A 19,280-nucleotide genomic window follows, 5' to 3' on the forward strand; every position below is an offset into this window, starting at 1 on the left:
TTTTAGTTTGATGTAATCAAAATCTTCTATTTTGTGATCAATAATGATCTCTAGTTCTCCTCTGGTCATAAATTCCTTCCTCCTCCACAAGTCTGAGAGGTAGATTATCCTCTGTTCCTCTAATCTATTTATTATCTCCCTCTTTATGCCTAAATCATGGACCCATTTTGATCTTATCTTGGTATATGGTGTTAAGTGTGGATCCATATCTAATTTGAGAAGACTTTTTCTAATGAAATTGCTCACTCTCAGCTCAAACTGCTTAGATATAGATAAGATATAATATAGCAGCACATAAGGCTTCTTTGGGAGAACTTAGTAAAATAGCTTTTAAAATAATAGCATTAGCCTTTTTGATTGCCATATTTCACTATTGAATTATTAACTTTTTGGTTCACTAAAACTCATCCAGCTTTTTCATAGGAAAACTATTCATGCCTCTTCCAGACTCTACTTGTAAAATTTTTCATTTTTAAAATTTACTTTTAAAATTCAGTTAAGTAGCACTAATTTCCCCTTTCCTCTATTCCCTTCCCCCAATGAAAGGGGAAAAAACCTCACATCAAAATATACATAATCAAGCAAAATAGACCCGCAAATTGGTCATATATAAAGATGTATCTTTAATTCTTCAATCTGAGTTTATTTTCTTTTTCTTAGGAGGTAGGTGCTATGTTTGTTTCATTGTCGTATCTCTTGAATTGTGATTGGTCAGATTTCTTGAATCTTTGATTAACTGAAGCATAATAAATTTTATACCAGTCTTTTAAATCTGCATGATTATTTTAGTTTCATAGTTGTTTCTTGTAAATAACATTGTTGGATTCCACTTTATAAACATTCTATTATCATCTTTCATTTTATGGTAAGTTCATTCCATTCACATTCACAATTATGATCATTAATTGTGTTTCTTTCCATTCTGTTCTTTTGTATTTTTTTCTTTTTGTTTCCCACCCCCTCTTTCTAAAGATTAAAAGGAAATGAGAAAAAGAATATGCTCAGTACTAGTGCTATATATACTGTGGTACAATGTGTTCTCTCCTCCCACCCCCTTTTTTTGTGGGGATTCATTCTCCCCTCACTTGGAGTCCAAGCACAAGATTTTATTCTTTCTTTTCTTTTCAATGGCTTGTGATCCATCTTTCTTGGAAATTGTTTTGCTTAGAACTAATCCAGGACTTAAGCTATCATTTCTTTTATTCCTGTTTCTCCCCTTTCTATTCTTCGTTCCCCACCACTCTTATTTCTCTTTCTAGCAAAAAGGATGTCTGAACCCATCTCTATATAAATGCATGTATTCTATCCTAGAGAAGTTGAAGATCAGTAGTTTGAGTTATGTCAGACACTTTGCAAACGTTATAGAGTTGTATAAATATTAGGAGCTATTGTTGTTTTGGAAATTCTGTATTATAGGAATCTAGCAAATTACTTTAAAAGGCTCATTATTGAATTTAGGTTGAACTATTTTATTGGACCTCTATCAGCCCTTCTTCATGAACAGAATGGATTACATCTCTTTCTACTGGTCACTTTGGAGTGACAATAATGTGGTACAATTCTCTATTACTATTGGGGATACCACTATTCTGCAAGTCACTCAGCTTGTAACCTCTCCTCCCCTCCATGTCAATTTTGTCCTCCTTACCCCTCCCCCTTTTGATTATTGTATATCAATATATTTGTTTCCTTTGTCACATTTATTTTCCATAGGGGTCCATGACACACAAAAAAGATTAAGAATCTTTGCTCTGGGTTTTTGGTTATAAGATTCTCTTTTCTCTTCTTACATATCTAACCCTTCTTTATCTATCTATTTATTTTTGGCTGAAGCAATTGGGGTTAAGTGATTTTGCCCATGGTCACACAGATAGGAAAGTGTTAAGTGTCTCAGGTCAGATTTGAACTTGGGTCCTCTTGACTTCAAGGCTGGTGCTCTATCCATTGCACCAACTAGCTTTCCTCATCCTTCTTTATTAATCTCCATCATATCCATTAACGCTGCATATATCCCAAAGCTATCTCATATCTTGAGCTCTTTTTTGTTTTTCACATCTTGGATTCATCATCCCATTTTTATCTCTGTGCAAATGATTCTTAGAGCTTTATATTTGGCTTTTACTGTCTGTTGTGTCCTCTTTCTGTAGGTCCACCTCACCAATTGATTTTTCAACATTTAAGTCTGGATTTCTTCTGATAACCTTCTAAATTTAATATGTTCCCAGTGGAACCCATGTTTTCCCAAAGGCATCACTCTTAGGGGTTTTCCTCTTGCCACCACATTCGTTCAGTCACCCAAATTTGCAATCTGAGAGTAATTTTGGACTCTTCATTATCCCTCATTCCACATATGTAATCAGTTACCAAGTCTTGTCAATTCTACGTCCACTTTTTTCTCCAGAATCACACAGACACCAAGCCCATTCAAAGACCTCTTGCTTCCACTTTGGACTAGCTACTTCAAACTTTTTCCACTTCACTCCTCTCCATCTTCTATATAACTACTAAAGTGATTCTCCTTCAGTTCAGATTCGATTATCTCATCCTCCTACTGAAACTCCAGTAATTTTAAAATTGAGGGTCATAGATAAACTCCTTTTTTTTGGTTGTTTGAAGCTTTTCACAATCTCGGACCTCTCTACCTTTTCTAAGCTCTTTATTCATTATTCTCAATATTCCCTCTACAATTGAGTCATAATTGCCTACTTGATGTTTCTTACAAGCAATTCAACCTCCAACCTCCTCATTCCCCATAATGCCTGGTGAGACACCTCCACCTGGGGGAGACCTTAGTTTCTTTAAAAACACAACCCAAGTGCCCATTTCTGCAGGTTTTTCCTGTTTTACTTACTAGTCCTTTTCCATCCGTAATTAGGCTGAGTATTTTTGATCCATTCTCTTTTATATGCTTATATATGTATACAGAATGTTATTTCCCTGATGGAATGAAAACTCTTTGATAGTAAGTAGTGTTTGGTTTTTGTTAGTGTCCCTGGCACTGTGCTGTGGTACTAGTACTCTGTAGGTGCCTAATAAATGATTGCTTGAGATAAGTACCATAAAATACCAGCAGAGGAATGTAAGTAGATGAAAAGGAGAAGCTGCATTAGGTTGTATTTCTTGCTTCATCATTGTAGTATTAATAGATTCTCCTTGCGCGGTTTAGCAGTTTTCCAAGTGGGAGCTGCCATTTTGTCAGATGATTACTTAAAGTGCTACATTTTAAAAACGTGGCTCTTTGCTCCTGATTGGATGATGTTGGACTTGATTTCTGATAGGCTCTCAAATCCACTTTGAGTTTAGCATGAATTCTGGAGTGCTTCTTGAACCCCTATTAACTGTAGAACTCTCCCCAGCATGTATACTAGTGTAGTCATTGGCTTTTCTTCCTGACAAATGACATCACTGTATTAGATCTCGTGTAACCTGGTGTTTGGGGTGGATTAACAAAGAATTTTTTATTAAAATACATGTTTATGTATTTAGGGTTTTTGTGAACAGTTTATTTTTATGATTATTGAGATTGGCCCACTTTTCAGTGGTAGATTAGAGGAGGAAATAATATCTACAGAGAAGTAGTGGAGTATTTGTTATTCAGTGGGGGTAGAGGGAAGTGGGAGAATAAAATTTGCCTCAATTTTTAATTAAAAAAAGATCCATGTTTCAGTTAGGCCCCTTGATTCCTATCTAGAGAAATGGAGATATAGATTTATTTATCTATAAGCCATTATCTTAACTAAGAAAAGGATAGTGACATGAATATTTAAATAGCAGGTAATTACAGAATAATTTATTCTGAAGGACATTATATATATTTGCAATTGAATTGTATTTTTAATCATGAATTTATATTTATATTTCCTAATTACACATTACCCAGGAAATAGCTTGAGAGTTGATTAAAGAGGAGGAATTTACAAATAGAACTTTTAGTAAATGCCTACTATTACTGTGTTTAAGTGTAGGAGGTAGGGACTTGTCTACAGTAATTGAATATGGAGGGATGGGAGGCATAGAGAAGTCAAGGATGACCCTTAAGGTTACAGAGTAGGATGAAGAAGAAAGCTTAGAGGGAAGATAATGAATTCTGTTAGACATAGATACTTACGACTTACTCAAGAAGAGGAATCTAGCAAAGTGTTGGCTCATAATTGTTGTTCTGACAGGAGTTTAGGTCTAGATGGAATAGATTTGGGTCACCTGACTAGAAATGATACTTCAACCTATTGGAGTTGGTTCATTGCCCAATTCATGGGAGTTCATGAAAGAAAAGGACCCATGATATTGTCCCAGGAAACATTCATCCTAAAGAGAAAGCTAAAACTTAGTCCATCAGTTGATTTTCTCCTACCACAGACATGAAGTCAACTCCTCTGCACAATGCATTGCCTAGCAGCCAGAACAAAGAACAGTTTTAGCGTCTGCTGAGTTTACAGATTATGTTTTGTTGTCTGGCTCTTGTGTTTTGTTGTCTATCTGATTTTAAGCCTGTGAGTGTATTATTGTTCCCTCACTGCAGCAAGCATTATATAGGAAAAGCCTTGGGGTATTTTCAATCATCTGTGAACCAGAAAAAAATATTTATTTTGCTTTTGTGGTAATTTTATCCTTTGGACCTAGGTAAAAACAAACCAGAGAAATGAAAAGAGCCCAGCACATCAGGCTATTTTGTGGAGATTGTGGAAGGAAGGGATCAAGGAGTCTGGGGATCATTGCTGTGTCATCTTGGCTGATTTTTCAACCCATCGTATTTTTTTTAAACTAGAAAATGTCAATTAGAATGTGCTTGATAGAAAGTAAGTAAATTGAGAATAATCTAAAAGAACTGCTAAATAATTTCAGAGGAAAGTAGCATTTTGCTGATTTTGTTGTTGATTTTTGATCCTAGTGGTGATAGAGAATGGGAGTGGTGACATGATCTTTAGAAATATTATTTTGATAGACACATGGAGGACACTTTGGTAGATTGGAGAAAGGACAAGATTTTTGGTTGATTAATGATTAGATTTTAGGAAGGCTTTTAGGGCTGGATATAATAGATCTATGAGGTCTTATCAGAGGAGTAACATTGAACCCATGAGAGGTCCCTGAGAGAACAGGAGAGAAGGATCAGGATAAACATTTGGGCTACAGTTGCAGTAGGGAAGTCATCTAGTTCACTCTCTTTTTATAGTTGAGGAAACTGAAGTATAGAGAAGTATAGAGTAACTTGATCACCATTAAACAGATAATAGTTGAAGAGCTGGGATTTGAACTCAGGTAAGTTTAATGATTTTTCTATTGCAAATTATCAAAACCCTCAATTTATAACTTTAACACTTTAGACAAATGGTCTCAAATCCAAATAAAACTAGATCCTTTGCGCCTTTATAATGACTTAGAAAGCTACAAGTTAACATTATATTTCCTTGTGTTTTTATTTGTTTGTTAAATATTTCCTAGTTAGATTTTAATCGTGGTCAGGCTGTTCTCAATAGTGTTGTTAGATGGTGTGTGTGTTTGAAACCTCTACACCATGATTGCATAGCTACATTAATATAAATATAGTCTTTTCATAAATTTATAATCTTGTCATGTCTAATACCTCCAAAAGTCGGTGTGAAAAGAAAATGTGATGGAGAAATTGGGTGTATGGATGCTATTGTTATTGCTCTACTATATAAACTAATGAATCTCCTTTGTGAGGTTATCTACAAAATGAGAGACTTAAAATTACATGATATCTAAAGTATTTTCTGAATATAACTGGTTCCAGCTGTGTTGATTGTATTTTTTTAACAAGATGTACCTCCTTTTTTTTTGTATATTCTTATAGAGGCAGATTCAGTGTTGAAGGATGGCTAATTTTGATAATAGCCTCAGCCTGGAAGATGCATTAACTGACACACCACCCGAAATTGAGGAAGAAATAAAACGGGACTTCATGAGCACGCTAGAAGCAGAAGCATTTGATGATGTGGTGGGAGAAACTGTGAGCAAAACAGATTACATCCCCCTCCTGGATGATGATGGGAAAACTGGGAACCCAGAGTCCAAGAGCAAACCTCATTTGGATGGTGGTCAGGTTGAATGTAAGTTTTTTAAAGCAAGCACCCTCTTTGTGGACCTCTAGTCTTTTGTGATATGGTACTCATGAAACATTTTTTTTAAAAAAAACAGCCTTGAATTTTTTTTGGGGGAAAAAAACAGAATTGAATTTTTGTGAGTTTAGTTAAAGGATTTTATTCTTCTGTGTTCAAACTGACTTAACTATATAACCATGGGCACTTCTTTTTGTGTGAACGTACTAGTAGATTTACTTTTGGAGGGATCTGTAAACCAAACGTTGTTATAGACATATAGCTTGGGGGGAATATGTTTCTTCTCCTATTTCTTGGAACACAAATTATATTGTAAAATTTGAGTCCTGAAATTCCATGCCTACATAGAAATTCATTTTATTCTCGAATACAGACGTCATTTGTTGTTAGCTTTTGCAGTTTCAGAGTAGGATTCAAACAATGGATTATTAATGTCTCTTTAAGAAAGGTCTCTTGCCTTCAAATATGCATCTTTGTTCTTTGTACCACAAATCTTTCTTTAATGGAGAAACGCTTGGAACTTTAAAATGAAACCAGGCCCACGTAAATATTTTCTTAAAGAAGTGGATTCCTTAGGAGGAAACACTGAGCAATGCCTATTTGAGTTTAATGTGGAGTTATCCATACTGTAACTGCTGTAAAAGTAGGAAGAAATGGAAATGGAGCTTGCATTTCATTTAGTTACAGGACTAGCCCTTTTTGATGACTGTCACATTTCCCATGGCCTTCTAAGCAATTTCTTCTCTTTCAGTTCTTCATAGGCCATGTCTCCCACCAAGGAACATAGAGTTTGTGGGGTGAATGGGATGCACCATTCCAAATAGTGTTCTCAAGCTAATACAAATGTGTTATACAAAAGAATACTAACAAGGAGGCACATAAGTAGGGAAAACTGTGATCAGGCAGTTCATTGTAGAGTTAGTGCCATGTCATTAGTCTCCTTAGGGAACAGTCTGTACCACCAGTCACCTGCTGGGCAAGCTACTTCTCCCTTGGCTCTGGGCCATTAAGGCCATGTTGACTCTTACAGGAAGAACTGTTTCCCTGGGAATAGCATCTGCAGACATGTACAGGTCTTCCCTTTAGACAAGGCTCTGTTTCCTCATCTGATACTATAAATGGCCATAAAGCAGAAGGCAGACACGTTTCTCAGGTGTTTCCCCTCTCTCTGGTTCTAGATGGCAGTAAAGGACTGGCTAGGTAGACTTCTCCTTTCCCCAACCATCTCTGGTATGTCCCAGAGGAAGAAGAATCCTCCTTCCTCCCCTCAGATCTTAGCAGCAGTGCAAAGCCTGTCATCCTCCAGTTAGGAACAGTATGGGTGCTAAGTCCTTCTTCTCTCAGTTCTTACTGTGAAAAAGCTGGACTGGAATGGGCTCTCTTCAAGTAGCAGGAGGTCACCTCAGGACCTATTCTACTCTGCTCCTTCAGGCTTAGCTACTCCTCTCACTATCCTGTTTCTTTATCTGCCAATTTCTCTGGGACTCTCTAGGTTTGTATTTGATTTCATAGCAGTGTCTCCTGTGAACTAACTCACTTTTATCTTTGGGCAAGAAACCAAAAGTGACATTTCTGTTAACTTTACAACCACTGTACTTCCCAAGGAACAAAAAATGCTACTTCACAGATTTTTCAGGTGTCTACTTCTAAGTTCTTTTAATAATCCTTTTTAAATTAACTGAGAAAAAAGACAATTTATTTGCTTTGTGTGACTGCCGGCTTTCTCTCAGGTCCTCTCAGCACTGACTGTATTTCTGCCTAAGTACTTTTATCCAAGAGTTTGTTTTCTCAAAGCTTTCCTTAGAATTTTGTGTATTTCTCCCTCTTGTCTCAATTGTAATGTATAAATAAGAAAGGATGCTTTTTTAAATTGGCACTGAACCATTCATAACCTCTCTTTGGGTGTAAGCTTTCAATCAGTTTCAAATCCATCTATTTGTACTAAAATCTGTCCTATATTTCTTGTCCCCAAATTGAGTCTAATATGCTTCCTCAAATACTTTGCTCATTAGATTTCAAATAAACCTCTCTTGGAAGATTCATGAAATGAGCTCGTATACTTCTTGGGGCATCCCATATATTTGGGCATTAGTAATTGAATTGATTAAATTCTTACTTGAAATGCAGAATGTAGAGAGTTAGGTGAAAGTGATAGTAATTTTGAATTGTCAGGAACCCCTAAGCAAGTCTATTTTTGTTGCTTATACTAATACGAATAGTTTAGGACTAAAAACGTCTTTTCAGTTTTCATAAAACTTGAATATTAGTGAGCAGGAAGATAATGAACACCTTTCATTTTAAGTAAGATTAAAGTCCAAATACTAGGAGCCAGCATATACTCTAGTGATCTAGGATTGAGGGTTGAAAAAGGGGTTTTGGAAATACAAAAGAGTGGGATGAAGAGATAGGGGGAAGGAAAGTATTACTCTCTTTGTCTACTTATTATGGGCTTTATTTCCTGAGAGGATATCTCTTGATTCAGACTAGAATATTTATGCAGTCTTGTGTCTATTTTCTTGTGAAAGGGCTAAAAGGAGAGAAAGGGATAATTGAGGAATAAATTGTGCTTTGTAAAAAATGAAGTGATGTAAAAGGGGAAACTTTTAACATTAAGATTTCTATTGCTTCCTTTGAATGTGTTATTAAGCTTGCAAAAAACTCATATATTTGGTGGGATCACCAATCTCTTCCTCTAGTTTTAAGCCTTGGGTTTATCATAAGGAATTATATTTTCTTATATCCTCAGGACAGAATTTCTGTACATTATTTTAATTAGGAAGAATGGACTCAACACCAGGAAATTAATAATAATCTAAAAAGTTACTAATATCCTATCTTCCCTCACCTCTCCCTGTTTTATAGTTGGCTAATCTTGCTGATGGGAATCATTAAAATAAAATTGTCCACCAGAGGGTGGTGTTGGTTCTGATCTGATTGAATAAATTCAAAATGGTGTTCTCAAGCTAATACAAATGTAATGCTGTAGTTTGCTTTCCCAGACTTCTTCAAAGGGGGAAACCTTAAATCATCTTGGGCAATTTAGAGTGGAGACCAGAGCAAATAACTTTTCCTGTTAGCTTCTTGCCACCAAGGTGGCAATCTTTCTGAAAGTCTTTTTTCTTTGTTTTCAATGAAAACCAAATTTGAATCCCCTTATATTTCAGAGAATGATAATAACAGGTAATTCTATAATGCTTCAAGGTTTGCAGAGTGCTTGATATGCAATATTTCATTTGCCCCTTATAACCTGTGAGGCACATACTTTAGGTATAATTATCCCCAATTAATAAAAAAACTGAGATAGAGAAAAATTATGGCTTATTTGCAGTCACACCTGTGGCAGGTGGGATTCAAGTTTTAGATTTGACTCCAAATCCAACACTATCACACAACATTTCAGCTCCCCAAGAATAAGTCCTGTTTTCAAAGCACATACGTTAAATTTAGGACTGTGTGTTAATGTAAAGCTGCTTTGTTTTCATGAAAAGGCAATTCATTAGGAAATTAGATTAGAAACTCAAATTAGAAAGGTCATGAATATGCTTTGATCTGGATCTTGCCTGTTAAAGTTCATTCTTTATTTCAGCTTAATCGTTTTGACAGGGCAGCTAGCTAGGTAGCTCAGTGGCTAAGTGGAATATTATTGAGATATGAAAAATGAGAAGCAGAATGGTTTAAAAAAAAAACTGAAAAGACTTAAACTAGCAGATAATGGTGATATTTTTATATATTATGTATTTTATTTTATATATTATAAACAATATTTTATATATTATATTTTATATTTTATAAAATATTTTATATATTATGTATTTATATATAATTTATTTATATATTTTATATACTTTATATATTTTATATATTTTTATATATTTTATATATTTATATATTATATATATAAAATACATATTATAAATAATATGTAATATATTTTTATATTTTATATATTTATATATTTTATATATTATAAACAAGTAGGAGAATATTGTTCACAGTAAAAGCAGTATTTGTATAATGATCAACTCTGAATAGCCTAGCTATTCTTAGTAATATAATGATCCAAAGGACTCATGATGAAAAATCCTGTCCAACTCCAGAGAAAGAAGTGATGGAGAAATTGAGATGCACAGAATTAGAGAAGGAAACACAAATGTTCATAGGTACTATTTGTACCTGACCTGGGGCAGAGCACTCAGCATTCTGTGGTCTGATCAGGCACCTTGGACCTCTAACTACTCTAACATAGTGATGTCATTTAAATCCTCTTTGAGAACAAAGGACAATAACCATTACCTCACCCTCTAATCTCTATTTAAATAAAAAGACCTTGACTGTGTTCTTAGGATGATGAGCAGTGTCATGAAAATAGTAAGAGCTTAATAAATATTTGTTAATTATTGAATTATTAATAGTAGTCACATTGCAATGACACTTTAGGTGCCATTTCCCCCCACATTTGAAGTATTATAAGCATTAAAATTGAGTCCCACAGGGTCTGTAGACCATACAGAATTATAGCCAGAAAATGTGTTTGTGGTGGGTTGTTGGAAGGATTGTGCCATGTTGCTTCCGATCTGGCTTACTTAGAGATGTGAGTGATAACATTATATGAGATATTTAGATAGCTTTTTCTTCCAAAGATTGAGAACTTACCTGTTTTTTACCTGTGAACTTCCTAACTCCTCTAAGGAATCAATTAGAATTGCAGACCGTTCTTGCTTTAAGCAAATTCTGTCTTTCCTCTCTTGATGGAAAAGAGCCCTTGGAAGGAGCTGGAAGTCTGAGACAGCCTATTTTCATTGAGAACTGACTATGTAGGATTTCAAGTTGGTAGGGCCATTTAGAATAGCCTTGTAAATTAAGGGAAATATTTTGCTTAGCTGAGATATTTCATTGGTTTATAATTACTTATCTTGAAGAAAATGGTAATCATATGAACAAAAGAGATCCACCAACCCTATTAGTGATTTTTTTAAATAGCTGGAATGATAATATTTAGGGAGATTTCAATCTTTACACAGTGGATTAGAGCAATTTTGGGGTATAAATTTCTCACTTCCATTTAGAAGAATTTTTTGTCATGTAAACCAATTATCTTTTAAGTGGAAAAAAAAGAAAAAGTAGCTTTAACATTGCAATTTGTGAGATCTATTCTGCTATGTAAAAGGAAGGCAGTGAATTCATAAATGTTAATGAATGTTTTTAGACAGAGCAAATATAGAAATGAAAATAAAGACTTAAGTGCTCAGTACAGTAGTAGTAGTAGTAGTCAGACAAAGCTAAAGAGAAGGAATTCCATCAAAGTTTGAAATCTAGTCACTTTTGATTATAGAATCATATTTAGGCCTCTCCTTTATGTAGAATCCTGTGAGGAGAGCTTGTTGACTCAAATCAATATTTCCTTTCTCCTTAATTTTTTTCCTGGCAATTTTTTGGAGAGACTGTAATAACTAGATTCTGAAGTAAGATCATTAGGCTTTTGAAGTTTTTATATATTACTTGACATACTATATTTATCTATTTATCTGTTTATCTCTTATTTTTTTTTTTCTTCTTCTTTTGCTTTACTTTTATCTTAGAATGTCATTCTTTGTTGGAGCTAATGAGAAGGAAAACCATTAGAAGCAACTTTAAAAAGTATGAGTCCCAGGAGGCAGTGACTAAGCAGTGCTTCTGGATCTTTGGTATCCTCATTTTACTTTTAGTTCAGTAGTGACTCATAAGAGTCCTGCCTTAGGTTGGGTGAGCACTTGATTATATCCTATGTTTAGATGTGGTCATGACATGCTTCTGTTCAAAAGTCTTCTACAATTCCCTATTGCCTGTTAAGTAAAGTTCATACTTTTACCCTTTGTCTGACATTTAAGGACCTAGAAAATCTTGTCATCCTCTTTTTCGCGCACCTACTTCTAATATTATTACTGTGTTTTTCATGTACTCTACACTCCTACCCTGTCCAACATCCCTTGCTTTTTGCTCCATCTTTGCCTTGAATTGCTCTGTTCTTTGTACCCTAAAACCCCTTCCTTCTTCCCCTTTCTTTGCCTGTTAAATTCCTGCCTCTTCTTCAATTTGTCCTGTTGAGAATATCCTTCCTCTTTGATACTCACAGCATTTTGCAAATCTCTGATTCAGTTCCTGTAATAGATCTCACTGGTATTATATTATTCTGGGGGATGACTCGATTTTTGCTTTGTAGTAGATTTCAAAGTTTATGAGATCAGTTCTGTGTATTTAGTAGGACTGTGTCATCCCTTGCATTGAGTCAAATAACACTTACTAAGCATCTAGCCAGTAAACCCCAGGATATCTTGGAAGGGTTCAATGATTGCAAAAAAAATATTTTTTAAGAGCATCTGGAGGGAAGGGTATGATACCCTATGTGGATAGAGTGAGGAGGAAAGAACTAATTCCAGTTGGATCCCCAGTGAGGCAATTCTGCTCATAAAGGTTGGAATTGTTGTTGAAAAGGACCAGGGCATCAGTGTGGGGATGCCATGACATGCAAGTGAGGAGGGCTGGGCAAGCTCACCTGCCTCACTCTCCACTCCAGAAACATCTGGATGACTGGAGTTTAGCCTTAGAAGCAGTGGGAGTCATTGGCCCTCTAATCTTAACTCAAATTTTACCTTCTACATGAAGCCTTTCCTGATTCTTCTAGCTGCAATTTATTTCTTCCCTATCAACAACAAAATATATACATATATATATTTTGTTCCATAGTATATATTTATCCCATTCGTTCTTCAAGCAATTTTTTCTTTTTTTTAGTGTCCTCATCACCTAGTATAATACCTTGACATATAGTAAATTCTTGTTGATTAATTTTATTATTATTTTTTTTATCTTAACTCCATAGCATTGAGAACTTCTTCCCTGCCCCTTTCCCCCCTACTATTACTAAGACATTGTTTGTTAGCTTCTTTGTTTTGGTTTGATAGATGAAAGCCATTTTTCAACTTTGCAGGGGATATCTGTAATTCGTTAAACATTTCTTAAATTCCTACTGTGTTCTAGGTAGTGTGCTGCCACCTATGAATTCTGTAAAGATGAAATTTGATACAATTCTTTCTCCCAAGGACGTTCATAGGGCTGATAATTGAGAATACAGATGACTTCATTAGGAGGCAGAATGGGAAGGATGCCAAGGAGACAGTGAGCCATATTTGAGAAATCTGGGAAAGGAAGAAGTGCATTTAGGGAAGGGCCTCTCTAGAGTGATTTAGGCAGTACTTCTATTGGATCCTGAAGCAGATATAATAATAGAATCCATTCCAGACATTTAAACAGGGCTAAGAATGCATAATCAGATACAGAGGAGAGTTGGTAAGATGAGAAAAGTCTGTGGGGAGCAATAGTGAGCATGGTGCTTCATGCAGGGTGGAATGTGTGAGAGGGTTAATAAGCCAGGTTTAAGATATATCTAATAATGGTCATAAAACTTAGATGATTCTTTGTAGTGTTAACTAGTGCTGTGCTATTATGTAGTCTTTCTTTTTCAGTCTTTATTCTCAGGGTAGTGATAGTATTTGTGTCCTAAAGCATTTCTGATTTTGGTTAGAAACTGGTAAGGAAAAGATTTTTTTTCTAGTTTTTATTTTCTCCAGTTACATGCACAAAAAAACAAAATACAAAATCAAATGAGCAGATTTTTATTAGTCATTGGAAGAAGTGGCAAAATGGCTTCCAACCTGCTTTATTAGAAAACCGACATCACAAGGTTATTTCTAATAGGCCATTAAAGCTGGTCTTATTGGTTTTTAGTCTCTTGTGTCTAGAAAATTTGCATACCCTGCCATAGTGCCAAAATTGCTTTCTAATATGTTACCTAGGCAGGAAATACAAATCAGGGAATGACAATTGTAAGGATGCACTTGAAAAGAAAAATGAGAGATTGTTCTCTTTGTGTTCTATCTGTGCATGTAAGCATGATTTGTTATCTTTTAGGGATTTATAAGCCTAGCAGAAAGAAGTTGAGTTGCTTTAAAAATGTAATATTAAAGCAGGATATAACCAGTATCCTATTACCATACCATATAGATAATACATAGTAGTAGTATAGATGCTTGTCATTTTCCTTTATTGAAAATTCAGAATTCAAGTAAGTATCTTGTTTGAGATGTATAAAAAACCCAAATGTATTCTATTTCTGCATATTCTCCATAAATTTTTATTCAAATCATAACAAAATGAAACCTGAACCCTTAATTTTCCACCTTCTTGTCTGCTGAGCTGCTACACTTTTTTGGGGCCAGATTTGTGCTAGAATCTTTCAGAAATATAATTTTAATGAACAGAGTTGAATGATTTTTCCTGCTAAAGACATAATGCTACCAAATGGTCCTTGAAATATGCATTCTTTTGATGTTCTAGCTAGATTTGAATCACTCTGTTGCACGCAGAGAATTAAAAGTTCTGTTTTATAATTCATGTCTGGATTACTGTATTTAAACCACTTAAAAATTGCTATTGGTACTGACCAGTTTAGGTTACAAGTGATAGGGAAAGGATTACAAAAATTGTAGCCATCTTAGTTTGTAATTTTTTTTTTTAAGCTAGCAAGTATAAAGTTGGCACTCATATATGAAAGTAAAAGGGAATTTAATCAAAGTGTAGTGATTTATTGGCATCTTGTTGGTTTAAGAGCCTGTTATTTGGAGCTTTCTGTTCTGCCTTAGTTTTGAATGTAGCAAAGTGAAAGCATTTATGATGACCCAGGAAGTGAGCTTGTTGTTAATTTTATAACTAGAAAACTTCCAGAGATTACTTTTAATTCCCAGGTAAAATCTTCAATGTTAATTATAGAGTTTGTTCTATATTTATATTTCTGTATGAGAAATATCTTTGTGTCAAGATTTGGGCAAAACATTCATACACTGGTAAAATTTTCAGTGTTTCAAATAAAAATGTCGTGCCTTCTGGAAGTGATTTATGTGAGAGGTTCTGGTGATGATTGGCTTTGGGATAAGATTAAAGAGCATAGAATTTAGGGACCAGTTTACTAGTCTTATGTGTTTATGGAGTCTTACTGTTTATGCAGTAAATGAGCAAAGGTGCTATATGCATTTATCAAATTGTACCTGCTAGCTCCTCAGATACATAGTGTGACCTTTGATGTTAAATTGGGCTAGCATAGGTGCTTGTCAATACCATACAACTGTTTCTATGCCTTATCAAGAATGGATGTTAATTGTTACCATACTTGTAGGTGATAATTTGATTCACGTTATCTGTGGGTATTTAATGGAAGGGTTGTTGTTGTTTTCAGTTGATTCTGACTCTTTTTGTCTCTGGGGTTCTTCTTGGCAAAAATACTGGAGTGATTTGTCATTCTTTCTCCAATTCATTTGACAGATGAGGAAACTGAGGCAAAGTAGGTTAAGTGACTTATCCAGGCATACAGTAAGTAAGGTCACATTTGACCTGTGAAAGATGAGTCTTCCTGATTCCTTGCTGGACACTCAATTCTCTTTGCTACCTAACTATATGCTTGCATGTTTTGACTACCCTTGACAATGGAAAAATCATAGTAGAAAAAATATAGATAAAAAAGTTTTTTTTTTTTTGGTGGTGGTGGTTAAAACTTGGAATATTTCTGGAGATTATAGAAGTTTTCTCTTACATCTTAAAAATTAAGATAATACCTGCAGTAGCTTACATTTTTAAATACTTAAAGGTCTGCAAAGCAACTTTGTAGTAGCCATGTGAGATAAATAATGAAAATATTATTGTCCCCATTTACTGATGGAGGGGCAACTAGTAATGGATTGAGCTCTGGCAAGTTCCAATGGTTGGCCATACGACATGTTTGCAACCCTTTTAATATGAACCAATTTCCCTCTATGCTTTTTGAAGCTTCCTTTGTTCCTTCTTCCCTCCCACTTTTCTCCTCTTTTTCTTCTTTTCTTCTCTTTCTCTCCATCACTTTTTCACTTCCTTCCTCCCTCCCTAGATCAAAAGGGTTAACAACTTTTAAATCCTTTTGTACTTCGTTCCAAATTACTCTCTAGAATGACTGAATCAGTTCATAACTCTACCAACAATGCATTTATTAGTGTTCCAGTTTCTTCATCCCCCCTCCAACACTTACATGATTGGTATATTAATATAAATAGCTTGGTGAAGGGCAGCATGCCTTTATTTTAAGCTTTCCAGAAAATAACCTTATTACAACTATTTTACAGGGATGATCATGATTTTTTTTTAATAATAGCTTTATTTTTTAAACTACATGCAAAGATAGTTTTCAATATTCACCTTTGTAAAACCTTGTGTTCCAAATTTTTCTTCCTCCCTCATCTCCATCTCTCTCTCACCTAGACAGCAAATAATCCAATATAGGTTAAACATGTGCAATTTCTTTAAACCACAACAACAAAAGATGAAAGTAATATGTTGTGATCCATATTGGGTTCTTATAGTCCTTTCTCTGGGTACAGATGCCTCTCTCCATCACAAGTCAATTGGAATTAGTCTGAATCACCTCACTGTTGAAAAGAGCCACATCCATCAGAGTTGATCATCACATAATCTTGCTGTTACTATGTACCATGTTTTTTGCTTTACTCACTTCATTCACTTCCAGCCCTTTCTGAAATCAGGCTGTTGATTATTTCTTACAAAGCAATAATGTTTCTTTACATTCATATACCATAACTTACTCAGCCGTTTCCAACTGATGGAAATCCACTCAGTTTCCAGTTCCTTGCCACTATAGAAACGGCTGTTACAAATATTTTTGCACATCTGGGTTCTTTCCCTTTTTTATGATATCTTTGGGATACAGATCCAGTGGAAACTGCCAGATCAAAAGGTATGCACAGTTTGATAGCTCTTCAGGAATAGTTCTAAATTGCTCTCCAGAATGGTTGGATAAGTTCACAACTCCACCAACAATGTATTAGTGCCCCTATTTTTCCAACATTTGTCATTATCTTTTCCTGTCATTTTAGCCAATCTGAAAGGTCTGAAGGGGTACCTCAGAGTTGTCTTAATCAGTAATGATTTTAGAGCATTTTTATCAGAAAATTGTTCATGATGATCACGCTCTTGATCCTGTCATCACCCACAAATGTACTATTTTTCCACTCATGAATTCTGAAATTCTTTATTTGATCACAATATCTTGTCATTTCATTTCTCTTTATGTTTTTCCATCCCAAACTGTTTTTCATCACCTTGACCTCCATTCTACTCTCATTTCTTTTGCAGGTCTTCACCCCTATTCTAGTTATTCTTTCTCCTGTCCCCTTCTTGACTCTTTGAGTCTTGATTAGTTCTGTTCTATGCTAACTTTTTTTTTTTTTTTCAGTCTTTTGGTCTCTTTATTGATGGTTTTTATCCTCCCCAAACCCAACCTTGTATTATTTTCAACATCTGTTATCTTCATTCCTACTTATGTGCTGTTGAATGAAGGTAGACAAAGTCATGAAACAAATTTATATTACTTAATCTAAACTGGGTCCTCTTTTTGATAAGGCAAACCTTTTGTTACCTCCATAATTAGTTTGTTGACCCATTCACCACAATGGGTTTTCATTCCTTTCGAAGTCTCATGGTTACTCTTACTCTTCCATCTCAGCTGAAAGTTTTAGCTTATATTTTATTGAAAATCAGTTAGTTATCATCTGCCCACTCAATAGTCTTATATCTTATTCTCATGTTCCCAACTGAACTTAGTATCTTTCATCAAAAGCTTCCTCTCTTCCTAGCTTCCCTTTACTGTTAAGAGGTCACTATCTTCCCAGTCACTCACATTTGCAACCCAAAAGTCATATGCTATTCCTCACCCCCCACATCCAGTCATTGATAAAATCCTAATGACTTTTATCTTCATAGTATTTCTCATATGCTTCCTATTCTGACACTGATGACACCTTGTGCTACATGGCTGGCCCATTGTAATAGCCTATTTGTTGCATTCCCTGCCTCAGATCTTTCTCTACTCCAGTCCATATTCCACTTAGCTGTCTAGTTGATTTTTTCCACATTGTGTTTAACCCTATCATCCCTTTCCCCAAACACTAAATTTGTGTCTTCCTGTCACCTCCTTTATCAAAGGAAAAATTAGTGTGTTCTGTTTTCATTGTCCTTTATACCCTGGCTCCTTCCTACATTTTTAGTACTTTGCAACTCAGTGACACTGATCTCTTTGTTGTTATATGCATCCTATATTCTGACTTCTAAACTTGACTATTTTCACTTGTTATGTATACTTGAAATATGATGTTCTTCCTCATCTCTGCCTCTTGGCTTCTTTTAAGTCTCAGCTAAAGTCCTACCTTCTGCAAGAAGCCTTTCCCATCTTTTCTTAATGTTAGTAGCTTTCCCTTATGATTATCCCCCAGCTTATTCTTTTTATATCTTATTTGAGCATAGTTGTTTGAATTTTTCTTCCCTTATTAGATTGGGAGCTTCGTGAAAATGATGACCTTTTTTGGGTCTTTCTTTGATCAATCCCTGGCAGATAAATAGGAGCTAGTTTACAGAATGACTTTTGAGAATATTGTAGGTAGCATGGCCAGGTTCATGCTTGGGAAATTGCACAATGAAAAGCTTTTTGAGAGGAATAAAAATCATATTGCACCGAGAACTTCTAAATCTCTCTAGTTATTTGCTTATCCTGTTGAGAATAATTTGGGGGTATGTGCAATACATTTTCAAAAACTGAACTTTGAAAAGTTGTTGTTGACAAAAATGAAAAAGGTCTTAACAATCGCAATAAGAGGCTGTGAAATTATAGTAAAACTTTTCTTTATAGAAGTGTGGAGTATCTACCTTTTGATGAGTTTTAGTTTTGATGAACTGTTCCTTTTAATTTTTAATTTGTTATAAGTGTTTGCTCTCTGGTAGGACAAGAGGAAGAGAAAATATTGGGAAGTGCCAATTGTGTTCAAATAAAATTTATGAGTAAAAATAAAGGAAAAAACTTTTAAAAAATCACTCTTGTATGTAAACATTTTCTATGTGTTTGTTGCAGGCATTACACCCACTAAACCACCAGTGTTAGCCAACGGCGATCATGAACTAGAAGAGAATGATACCACAGGTAAGTGTTTTTTTAAATAGTTCAGTCACATAAATAGAACTGGCATGAGCCAGACTACTACCTTTGGGTATTATGGAAACCTTTATCATTTTCAGCTCCTGGGTACAAAAGGACACTCAGCAAAAGTGAGCAAAAAGAGCCTTTCCGTATTT

At 35.0% G+C, this 19,280-nt stretch overlaps 1 protein-coding gene across 1 annotated transcript in view; it reads left to right on the top strand.

The window, feature by feature from the left end:
• Positions 1–19,280, top strand: part of MAP4 (microtubule associated protein 4) — a 210,785-nt gene that overhangs the window by 63,224 nt on the left and 128,281 nt on the right. Inside the window, exons 3-4 of the mRNA XM_074282568.1 lie at positions 5,816–6,071; positions 19,060–19,128. Coding sequence (XP_074138669.1) covers positions 5,837–6,071; positions 19,060–19,128 — 304 coding nt within the window. The 5' untranslated portion in view covers positions 5,816–5,836. The remainder of the gene's footprint in view (positions 1–5,815; positions 6,072–19,059; positions 19,129–19,280) is intronic.

The sequence above is a fragment of the Sminthopsis crassicaudata genome, chromosome 1 (genome assembly GCF_048593235.1).
Source record: "Sminthopsis crassicaudata isolate SCR6 chromosome 1, ASM4859323v1, whole genome shotgun sequence".
Classification (NCBI taxonomy): Eukaryota; Metazoa; Chordata; class Mammalia; order Dasyuromorphia; family Dasyuridae; genus Sminthopsis; species Sminthopsis crassicaudata.